The sequence below is a fragment of the Mobula birostris genome, chromosome 1 (genome assembly GCF_030028105.1).
Source record: "Mobula birostris isolate sMobBir1 chromosome 1, sMobBir1.hap1, whole genome shotgun sequence".
Classification (NCBI taxonomy): Eukaryota; Metazoa; Chordata; class Chondrichthyes; order Myliobatiformes; family Myliobatidae; genus Mobula; species Mobula birostris.
This window is the reverse complement of record NC_092370.1, coordinates 128,204,322-128,216,585: the sequence shown is the minus strand read 5'-3', so window position 1 is coordinate 128,216,585 and position 12,264 is coordinate 128,204,322. Positions and strand designations below refer to the sequence as shown.

The following is a 12,264-nucleotide window of genomic DNA, read 5'->3' as shown; positions in this document are numbered from 1 at the left end:
TATGGGACGAAACGTTCTACTACTTTAAGGAGGACTTTCTTTGGGCATAACAATGTAATGACCTTAAGTATAGTCTGAGGAAAAGCAGAAAAAGGTTTGCTCCTATTTGTGGCTTAGCTGGTAGATCTAACATTGAACTCCTATGTGGAAGATTACCCAAATAAGACCAGTCCATAAGTTTAAGCTCTAAACTTTCAAGTGAAAATGGTTTTTCATCACATGCTCTGAGGTGGCAGAACTGGGATCTACCTGATAGCAGATGTGGAACTGGTGGGAATTCCTCTAGCTTGTAACAGTTTTGCTTTCTCTTCCTGTGTCTGTTGTGACAAGTACACAAAACTGCCAATTACATACTCTGCCTTGACCACTTGCATTGGAAATGTGGACAACGGCAGTGCCATAAGCAGGCATCCTCCGGGTGCTCCTTTTTCTTCCCACAGTCCAAAGATGTACCGGTTAGTAGGTTAATTGGTCATTGTGAATTGCCCTGTGATTAGGCTAGTGTTAAATATAGGTGGGTTTCTGGACGGCATGGTTTGTTGTGCAGGGAAGGCCTGTTCTGTGCTGTATTTCTAAATAAATTAAATCCAGTAGGGGCCTGATTCTGTTGGGGAAATACTGGCAGTTCTCTACATTTAAATGTTTTAGTGCCATCGTGTTTAGGATTTTAGCACACATAATGACATCCTAAACTTGCTGACCATGTTTAAGTGACCATTGCACAACAGCAGTCCAATGTGAAACTTGTGTTCAGCAGTAGCCTGTGAACCTGCGGGGCTTCCTCAGTTCTCGGCCTGCAGAATCTGTTCTGACACAACGGCACTTTGGAGCTGAAGGCAAGTGTTTGGTAGCCTACATTTTAATTTTGAGGATTAATCAAATGAATTAACATTTGAAAAGTGCACTTTAGTACTTTTATGATTGATTTTTTTTTTAAAAAAAAAAAAGCCAGCCAAGCTTATTCAGAGGTCAGAACATTTTTCAGTTGTTTTGTCATTAAGACTGCTTTGGCTCTTCCATGTAACAGCATCACATTGTGTTTGACCCGCTAGCAGGAGATTAACCTCAGGAAAGTTTGGTGTCATTCCCACTAACTGACAAAATTGTTTTTTTTTTCCTTTGGTTACTTATTCCTTTAATACATTGAGATTGAATGATACCTGTTGAAAAGAACTTGTTAACATTTTTGCTTTGTTGTTGATTAGAACTTGCACTCAGAAATAAAGAATAAACGAAGTGATGTTGAAGAGTACCAAAAACATGCAGACCGCTGTGCAACATCTGTAAAGGTAGGAAACTTTTGTCGCCCAAGAAGCGAGTATTGCTGCTTATTCACAATATCATGAAATGAGTGATTTACACAAACTTGTTATTGAACAGGATTATGAGCTACAATTAGCATCATATAGCGCTGGCCTGGAAACACTGCTGAATATTCCAGTCAAGAGACAAGTGGCACAGTCAATTTCCACTACAATTCTTCATGAGGTATGTAAAGCATTGTGTGTTTTTGCTACAGCAACCATACTTTGCAATCTATTCACCAATTACAAGTTTAATTCAAGAAGAAAGCAGCTTGCTAAATAGGTAATTGAAGACTTAGACAATAAATTCTAAAGTGAACTGTTTCCAAAATAATATTGGCCAGAAGTGGCTTATTTAAATCTTATCGTTGTATTCAGGAGTGGTAACAATAGGTTTAGAGGCCTTTCTGCCCTTTGAATTCATACTGATTCACAATCTGACAGCTGAGGAATTGACTGGATGCAAACTTTGTTCACGTGGCTGTGTTGCTTGGTGGAACATTGTCAAGGGATAATATACAAGATGCATAACTACTGTAATTAACATGCAGAATGCTGGACAAACTCATTGTGTCAGGCAGTGTCTATGGAAGAAAATGAACAATTGATGTTTCGGGTTGAGATCCTTCATGACTGGAAGGGGGCAGAAGATGGAATTAAACACAAGGTTGTGATAGGAGGTGATTTTAACTTTCCACATATTGACTGAGACTCCCGTACTGGATGGGATATAGTTTGTCAAATGTGTTCAGCAAAGTTTCCTTAATCAATACAGAGGTGAAAACCAAACAGGGTGTGATACCAGATCTCCTATCAGGGAATGAGACGGGGCAGCTAGTAGAAGTTTGTGTAATGAAACACTTTGCATCTAGTGATCATAATTTTATTAGTTTCAAGATAATTGTGGAGAAGGATAGGTCTGGTCCTTGGATTGAGATTCTGAATTTGAGAAAAAACAATTTTGATGGTATCAGAATGGATCTGGCAAGTGTGGATTGGGACAGCTTGTTTTCTAGCAAAGGTATGCTTGGTAAATGGGAAGCCTTCAAAAGCGAAACTTTGAGATGAAGTTTGTACATTCCTGTCAGAATAAAAAGTAAGGCTAACAGATTTGGAGAATCTGAATGGGAGATGGAAAAGGCATGTAAAAAGGATCAAGTTATGATGGTTATTGAGGATTTCAAAATGCAGCTAGATTGGGGAAAATCGGATTCATGTGGGATCCCAAGAAATGCAAATTGTAAAATGCCTACCAGATGGCTTTTTTTTTGAGCAACTTGAGGTTGAGCCAATTAGGGAAAAGGCAATTTTGGATTAGGTGTCGTGCAATAAACCAGATTTGATTAGGAGTATAAGGTAAAGGAACACTTGGGAGGCAGTGATCAGAATTCAGCCTGCAGTTTGAGAGGGAGAAGATGAAGTCAGATGTAACAGTATTACATAGAAGTAAAAAGAGTGATAAAGGCATGAGAGAGGAGCTGGCCAAAATTCATTGGAAGGGGACACTAGTAGGGACAATGGCCAACACAATGGCTGGAGTTTCTGGGAGCAATTCAGAAGGTGCAGAATAGATACATCCCTAAGATGAAGAAGCATTTGAAGGGAGAATGCTGTGACAAGGGAAGTCGAAGGCAACATAAAACCAAAACAGTGGACATACAAAATAACAAAAATTAGTGGGACGTTAGAGGATTATGAAGCTTTTAAATCCCAAACAGAAGGCAACTTAAAAAGGCCATTGGGAGAGATGAGACGAAATATGAAGGTAAGCTTGCCAATAGTACAAACAAGGAAGCCAAAAGTTGTTATTTTGGGATAAATAGAGATAAGAAGGGATGAGAGAGGATATCAGGCTGTTGGGAAATGACACTGGAGAGATAATAATGGGAGACAAGTAAATGGTGGACAAACGTAATAAGTGTTTTGTGTCAGTCTTCACTGTCACACTAGTAGTATGCCAGGGATTTGAGTGTCGGGGGCAGAACTGTGTGTAGTTGCTATTACTAAGGAGATGGTGCTTGGGAAACTGAAAGGTCTGAGGGTAGATAAGTCACCTGGACCAGATGGACTACACTCCAGGGTTCTGAAAGAGGTAGCTGAAGAGATGGTGGAGGCATTTGTAATGATCTTTCAAAAAATCGCTAGATTCTGGAAGGATTTCAGAGGACTGGAAAATTGCAAATGTTACTCTTCCCTTTAAGGGAGGGACCAGAAGAAAGGAAATTATAGGCTAGTTGGTTTGACCTCAGTGGTTGGGAAGATGTTGGAGTTAACTGTTAAGGATTTGGTTTGAGGGTACTTGAAGGCACATGATAAAGTGGGCGAAAGTCAGCATGAATTACTTGAGAAATCTTCCCTGACTAATCTTTTCAAGTCAAGTCACTTTTTATTGTCATTTCAACCATAACTGCTGGTACAGAACTTAGTAAAAATGAGACGTTTTCCAGGACCATGGTGCTACATGAAACAATACAAAAACTACACTGAACTACGTAGGAAAAAGCACAAAAACCACACTAGACTGCGGACCTATCCAGGCTTGAGGAAATAGCAAGCAGGATAGACAAAGGAGTGTCAGTGGATGTTGTGTACTTGGATTTTCAGAAACTATTTGCCAAGGTGCCACACCTAAGGCTGCTTAATAAAGTAAGAGTCTATGGTATTAAAGGAAAAATACTAGCATGGCTGGAAGATTGGCTGACTGGCAAGAGGCAAAGAGTGGGAATAAAGGAAGTCTTTTCTGGTTGGCTGCCAGTGACCAGTGGTATTCCACAGGGGTCAGTGTTGGGACCAATTCCTTTTGTATTACATGGCAATGATTTGGATGACGGAATTGATAGCTTGGTGGCCAAGTTTGTGGATGATACAAAGGTTGGTGGAGGAGCAGGTACTGTTGAGGAAGCAGTGAGTCTGACAAAGAAGTTGAACAGATTGGGAGAATGGACCAAGAAGTGGCAGATGGAATGTAGTGTAGGGAAGTATATGGTCGTGCGCTTTTGGTAGAAGAATTCATGGCATGGGCTATATTCTAAGTGGGGCAAAAATTCAAAAATCAGAGGTACAAAGGGACTGGGATCCTCGTGCAGAATTTCCTAAAAGGTTAACCTGCAGGTTGAGTTAGTGGTAAGGAAAGCGAATGTTATAAATGTCATTCAATGTTATCATTCATTTAAAGAGAATTGGAATATAAAAACATGTATATAATGCTAAGGCTTTATAAATCATTGGTCAGACCACACTTGGAGTATTGTGAGCAATCTTTGGCCCCCTTATCTAAGAATGGGTGAGCAGGCTTTGGAGAGAGTCCAGAACTGGTTCCCAAGAATGATTCCAGAGAGATGAAGTGGTTAATGCATCAGGAATGTTTGATGGCTCTGGCCTTGTACTTGCTGGAGTTTAGTAAAATGAGGGGAATGTCATTGAAAGGCCTAGATAAGGTGGATGTGGAGAGATTGTTTCTTTTAGTGGGGGAACTCTAGGATCAGAGGACACAGCCTCATAGTTGAGTGATGAGATGAGGATTTTCTTTTTCCCCCAGACAGGGTAGTGAATCAATTGGCGCAGATGGCTGTGAAGGGCAAGTCATTGGGTATATTTAAAACAGATGTTGACAGGTTCATGATTTGTCAGGGTGTTAAAGGTTATGGGGAGAAGGCAAGAGAATGGGGCTGAGAGGGATAATAAATCAGCCATGATGAATGGCACAGTAGAATCAATAGGCTGAATAAAATAATTCTGCTCCTATGTCTTATGGTCTAATGGAAGCTTGGTTTTCGAGGCCCTGGTTAAGAAAAGGGATGAGGTTCATAGCAACTCTAGGCAGAAAGGGGCAAATGAGGTGCGTATAAGAATGCAAAAGAAGGTTTAAGGAAATCGGAGGGCTGAAAGAAAGCATGAGGTTGCTCTGATAGACAAGGTGAAGTAGAATCTCAAGGGCTTCTACAGATATATTAAGAGCAAGAGGTAGCAAGGAACTAAATTGGTCTTCTGGAAGATCAGCATGGTTATCTATGCATGGAACTGAAAGCGATGGGGGAGATCTTAAATGGATATCTTGCATCTGTATTCTCTTGGGAGAGGGACACAGACTATAGAAGTAAGCAATGCAGCAGTAAGGTCATGGACCATATACAGGTTAGAGGTAGAGGTGCTTGTTGTCTTGAGGTAAATTAGGTGGATGAATTCCCAGGGCCTGACAAGATGTTTCCTTGGCAGATATTTAAAACATCCTTCACTGTGGGTGAAGTGCCGGAGCTAATGTTGCTCTGTTGTTTAACAGAGGCTCTAAGAATAAGCTGGAAAATTATAGGCTGGTGAGCCTGACGTGAGTAGAGGGTAATTTATTAGAAGGTATTCTAAGCAATCAGATGTGTTAGTATTTGGATAGTCAGGGATCGATTAGGGATAGTTAATGTCTTTGTGCTTGGTAGGTTGTGTCTGACCAATTTTGTAGTTTTTCATGGATGTCACAAGGAAAGGTACCAGGAACAGTGGAGGCAGTGAATATTGCCTCCATGGACTTTAGAAAGGCTGTTGACCAGGTCCCAGATGGGAGGTTGGTTAAGAAAGTTCAGTCACATGGCATTGAAGATTAAATTGACTTTGTGGGAAAAGCTAGAGAGTAGAGGTAGATGGTTGCCTCTCTGATTGCAGGTCTGTTAGTTGTGTGCCACGGGGATCAGTGCTGGGTATGTTCTTGCTTGTCATCTTTATCAGCGATCGGGATGATGATGTGGTTGACTGGACCAGCAGATTTGGAGATGACGCCAACATTGGGGGTGTAGTGGACAGCAAAAAAGACTGTCGAAGCTTTGTGTGATCTGGACTTGCCGGAAAAATGGGCTGAGAAATAGCAGATGGAGTTTAATGCAGACAAGTGTGAAGTGTTGCGATTTAGGAGAACAAACCTGGGTAGGAGTTGCACAGTGAGCAGTAGGTCACTGAGGAGTTACAGTAGATCAGAGGCAGCTGAGAACATAGATCCATAATTCCTTAAGTGGTGTCACAGGTAGATGGGGTCATAAAGCTTGGCACATTGTCCTTCGTCAATCAAAGTACTGACTGCAGGGGTTGGGATATAAAGTTGAAGTTTTATAAGATGTTAGTGAGGCCTAATTTGGAGAATTGTGTGCAGTTTTGGTCACCTACCTACAGGAAAGATGTCAATAAGATTGAAAGAGTGCAGAGAATACTTATAGGGATGTTGCCAGGACTTGAGGATCTGAGTTACAGTCAGTCAAGTTGGCAGCAGCATCATGAACTCCGTCACGGTGAGCACTGGTGCTCCCCAGGGCTGTGAGCTCAGCCCGCTGAAGTTCACACTGCTGATTCACCACTGCACTGCCAGGTGCAGCTCAAACCGCAGCATCAACTTCACCGATGATACCGACAGCAACAGTGATGAGTTGGCATACAGAGAGGAGGTTGAGGGGCTTTTCAGATGATGTGAGAGCATCCGGAGTCTCAACGTGGACAAGACAAGAGGTGATTGTGGACTTCAGGACGGTGCAGGTCAACCACTCTCCATTGCACATCAGCGGCTCTGCCTTTGAGTGAAGAGTTCCTTGGTGTGCAGCTAATGGGGGATCTAACCTGGGCCCACAACATCACCTCATTAGTCAAGAAGGCACAGCAGTGTCTTCACGTTCTGAGGAGATTGAGGTATGCAAGACTCCCCCACCTCCATTCTAACAAGTTTCTACAGGAGCACCATCAGCGGTGTGCTGTCTGTCTGCATCATTGTGTGTTATGGAAGCTGCAAGGTATCAGACCACAAGGCCCCACAAGTGATGGTAGTAATTGCCGAGAGGATCACCAGTGTCTTTCACTCTTTCCCCCCCCCCCCTCCCCCAGTTGTTCCATTTACTGGGAGCATTGTCGACTAAGGTCCTGAAGCATTGTTGAGAATCCCTGCCACCCATCCCACAATCTCTTTTGACCCACCACCATCTGAGCATGAGGGCTAGGATTGCCAAATTGGGTAACAGTTTCTTCCCTCAGGGTGTGAGACTAATGGATACCCTGCCACCACTGAGGTCTTGTCACTGTTTACCTATGCTGCGTGGATTGTGAATTGTATTTTTAACTTGTGATAATATTTTGGTTTGTGTGTTATGTTGTGGGTGCACGATGGTCCCGAGGAATATTGTTTCATTTGGTTGTATATGTGACAGTAAATTTGAACTGATGTGGAAGGGGCCATACTGGGAGTACCAGATGCCAAAAAAAAAATGACAGCATTAGATTTGAATCTGAAGCGCTGCTTCACCTGGGAGGACTGTTTGGGCCATGAATTGTTGTGAGGGAGGAGGTGTAGGGATAGGAGAAACACTTAGCCCTGTTTGAGTTAAATGCCTGGAGGGTGTGCAGGAATATGTGCACACCCAACCTGGTGCAGATTGATCACTTCAAACACCCTGCAACTCCTGGCATCTGCCAATGCTAATTATTTTAATTCCACCTCTACTCCCACACTGGCACGTCTGTTCACAGCCTTCTCTACTGCCACATTGAAGCCAGTCTCCAAATGGGGGAGCAACTTCTCATTCTGTCTTGATTAGTCTGCAACCTGACAGCATGAAGAGTAAATTTCACTTCTGGTAATCAGCATCCCAAGCCCTTTATTTTCCCTTATCCCTGTGGCTACATTACCCCTTCTCTCCCCTACCCCACCCTTACGACTTGCCCATCACTTTCACCTTCTTCACCCAACCCCTGACCCCCTTCAGTTTCCCCTCTCTCTCTCTCCTTTCATTCCACAGTTAACTCTTCTCTCCTATCAGATCCCTTTAGACCTCTGACTTCTCACCTGTCACCTCCGAGCTTTTTTTTTTTTACATTGATTCCCTTCCCCTCTCTCTGACCCTTCTAGAATCACCAATCACCTGCCACTTCTTACTAGCTGTTATTCGTCCTTGGTCCCTGTACCTTTTTATTCGTGCTTCTGCCTCCTTCCTCTCCAGTCTTGCTCAAAGATCTCAGTCCAAAATGTCACCAGTTCATTTTCCTGTATTGATGCTGCCTGACCCACTGAGTTCCTCCACCATTTTGTGTGTTGATCCAGATTTCTAGCATCTGCAGTCTCTCTTGTGCAACTACTGATACTCTGCTGGTCTTCCTTGCTGGCACACCCATGCTATTGTTAGTTTTACAAGCATCTCATTGATCACAAGCATTTTGGGAAATCAAAGATCTTTTTATTGCCTTACCTTTATTTAAATCCTTTTCTTTTACTCCGCTCCTTCTTTGTGCTACTCCTATTTCTTTATGTATCCCCAGTGATGGAAGATTTTGAGATGGCTGATGCTTTCTGCCAGCAATCTTGGAGACTGAGGTGGTCGACTTCTATGGGTCACTTCCTGCTTTTCAGTGAAAAGAGTATCGGGCACTTTACTGTGCTGTTATGTTAAATGAATCCAGATGCCAGGGACCATTCCCTTAAAGGAGTCAGTAGCTGCGAGGAACAATTCAAATACATCTTAATTTAGACATTGGACCCTGATGCTGAATAACTTTGCTAGACTCTGAATTCATTAAAAATTGAAATCTGAATTCTACTTTTATTAATAACGTGACAAAAGCTTCAAGATTATCACCAAAACTTCTATATTTATTCACCAGTCTGCAGATCTGCAGTCTCGTTACATAGAACTGCTTACAAGATCCAGTGACTACTACAAGTACCTAAGTGAGATGTTGAAGAGCATGGAAGAAGCAAAGGTGAATATATTCTTCACTAAAACTTTAATGTGTGTGTATATATGTATGTGTGTGTGTGTGTGTGTATATATATATATATATATATATATATATATTCTTACATCTTCCAGCAAATGTTATGGTTTTTGATTGTTTTTATTTAGAAAGTAAAGTTATACATTTACTTCTGTAATATAGCATCATTCTTAAAATTGTGTACATTTGTCATATGGACAGTCTGTATTTGTTCTAAATTATAACGATGTAATCAGCTTTTAGATTAATGACTTAATGTTTATATTAAAGAAATGTAGGTTACAAACCAAAATATCACAGGCCACTTCAATCTAATTTTAATTATACAGATAAAAAACACAAAAATTGAGCTTTTGGAAGAGGCACTTAAAAATGCCCAAGATGAGAATGCTGATAGTATGCACCAGAAGAAGTATCTTGATCAACATTTAAGCCAGGTTCAGAGTGAGTACACAGACTTCCGGAAAAAGATACTCCTCCTGGAGGAGCAGAAGAGGAATGCTGAAATAGACCGAGATGCCACGAAACACAGTCTAGATGCACAACTTATCAAAATAAAGGAAATCAATGAGAAGATCACAAAACTGATGTTTGAAATTGATGAGGAAAAAAGAAAGAGAAAATTAGCTGAAACCCAGTGTGACCAACGGAAGGATGAATATGACAGTATTTTCCGAATGAAGCAGAAGGAGCTTGACGAGGCTCACTGGCTCAAATTGGAGCTTGAGAAATCGATCAAAGACAAGGAAGGAGAAATGGAAAAGCTTAGGGGTGTATTGAAGGAGGAGTCTTTAAGAAGGCAACAACTTGAAAGTGAACTAGATAGGCTTAGGGACCATTTTGAGCAGGAAAAAAGGGTATTGAATTTACAGATTGAAAAAGAGGTTCACATAAGGGAAACCACAGTTGAAAAGTTAACTATGAAGAAGGAAGATGATGTTGCCACTTTGAATATTCAGTTGCAAAAGGCTCTGAATGAGAAAAAGAACCTCAGTGATGAAATAGATCGATTAAAAAGTTCTGCTAGGGAAATTGAGCTGAGTAGGAAAAGAGCAGAAAACGATGTTTTGCAGCAGAAATCAGCTAGTGCTGAAGAGTCCAGAAAGAGGATGGAGCTTGAACTAGAAATAGAAACACTCACCAAGTTTAAAACTGAGGAAACTTTGAGGTTTAAATCATTTCAGGAGGATACCTCCAAGGCTATCCATGACAAAGTCAAGGAGATCGAAAGGCTGAAGATCTTGCTGGAGGAAGAAATAAATAAGCGGAAGCATTTGGAAAATGAGAATAATGAATTGAAAAAAATAAAAACAGATTTTCAGAAAAATGAAGCTGAAAATCTTAATAAAATTAAAATCACAGAGCAAGAGTTTACAATTATAAAGGTGGAACGTGACAGAATATCTAGAGAAAAGGCTGGTTTGGAAAATGAAATTGCACGCCTGCAGAACAGTTTAAGGGAGGTGAACAGTGGGAAATATAAGATAGATGAGGAGCTGAAACAGCTAAGGAAGAATCTAAATGAAGAGACTGCGAAGAGAAGTAGTGCTGAAGAGAAGTTTAGAAACCTTGAGCAAAAGTGCAGGGAGCATACAAGTTCAATTACGCGGCTTACCCATCAGATTGAAGAAATCTCAATCATGAAGAAGAAGGTGGAGAATGATCTCTTTGAGCAACGGAACACTTTGGAACAGCAACGCAAGGAGAAGGCCATCAGCACAGAGGAGTTGAGTAGGTTGTACACTGACATAGAAACACTGCGTCGCCAGTTGAATCAAGAGAAAGAGAACGTGAGACAGGCTCATCAGAGAAATGAGTACTTGCAGAAAACAATTGAAGAGAAAAGCAAGGTTTTGAACGAAAGCATAAGTGAAATAGATAGTCTGCGTTCCATTGTGGAAAACCTCACCAAAGAGCGACTGAAGTTGGAGGAAGAATTGAGAAACTTGAGGTCAGAATTCGATGATCTCCACAGAAGCCAAAGTGAAACCGAGGGTGAGAAGTCGCAAACCATCTCTGAGTTGAGGATGCAACTTGAACTTTCTAACAAAAGAACAACTGACCTACAAGAGCTAATTATTGAGTTAAAGAATGAGAGGGAAAAATTGAAACTGGAAGTTGAATCATTTCAAAAGCAAGCTCTGGAGGTACATGCAAGTTTTACTGTTTTATCATGTATTATTATTAATCTTTATTATACAGAAATATAAACAATGAATGTTAACATTGTCTAGTATTTTGCCACTGAAGATATCCATAGCTTTCAGGAAATATGAGAGTGAATTTGGATAGAATTTCTGTAGAATTTTCAGTCAGCCAATTGGGCTATCATTTTCAATCTTCTGTAGAACTTCATTCAAATTGGATCAGTTAATGAGCTTACCTTTGCAAACATTTTGCAATTACATCAAAATTTGGGTGACCACTTTATCGAGCACATTGGCTCCATCCACAAAAAAAAAACAGGATTTCCCTGTGGCCAACCATTTCATTTCCCATTCCCATTCTGACATGTCAGTCCATGGCCTCCTCTTCTGCGTGTTGAGAGCACTCTTAGGTTGGAAGAGCAGCATCTTGTATTCACCTAGGGAGCCTCCAACCTGATGACATGAATATTGATTTCTCCAACTTAAGGTAATATTTTTTTCCTCCTTTCCCCTTTCCCTTCTCGTTTCCTCACTCTGCGCCCCCCCCGTCTCTTTTCCTTAGCTACCTATCACCTCCCCCAGTGCCCTTGCATCTTCCCTTTCTCCCTTGGTCCACTCCCTTCTCCTATCTTCTCCTACCTTCTCCAGCCTTTTACCTTTGCCACCTATCACCTCCCAGCTTCTTGTATCCCTCCTCCCCCACCAACTTGGCTTCCTGTCACCTTCCAGCTTGTATTCCTCCTCCTTCCCTCCCTCCTCCATCTACTTATTCTGGCGTCTTCCCTCTTCCTTTCCAGCCCTGATCAAGGGTCACGACCTGAAATGCCAATCATTCATTTCCATAGATGCTCTCTGACCTGCTGAGTTATTTCAGCATTCTATGTGTGTTGCACTGGATTTCCAGCATCTCCAGAATCTAATCACAAACAAGTGAAAATCTTCAGATGCTGGAAATCCAAGTAATGCACACAATGCTGGAGTAACTCAGCAGGCCAGGCAGCATCTGTGGAAAAGAGTACAGTCAATGTGTGTGTGCTTAGAACTTTCCTGAATTCTAATTGTAACTTGACCTTTATACT

General features: G+C 41.4%; 1 protein-coding gene across 2 annotated transcripts in view; it reads left to right on the top strand.

Annotated features, from left to right (window-relative positions):
* LOC140199590 (desmoplakin-like) overlaps positions 1–12,264 on the top strand; it is a 67,550-nt gene that overhangs the window by 40,496 nt on the left and 14,790 nt on the right. The window contains exons 20-23 of one of the 2 annotated variants that reach the window (XM_072261910.1): positions 1,206–1,289; positions 1,381–1,488; positions 8,925–9,023; positions 9,368–11,185. In XM_072261910.1, the coding sequence (XP_072118011.1) occupies positions 1,206–1,289; positions 1,381–1,488; positions 8,925–9,023; positions 9,368–11,185 (2,109 nt within the window). The remainder of the gene's footprint in view (positions 1–1,205; positions 1,290–1,380; positions 1,489–8,924; positions 9,024–9,367; positions 11,186–12,264) is intronic. The other variant, XM_072261920.1, reaches the window with a different exon arrangement.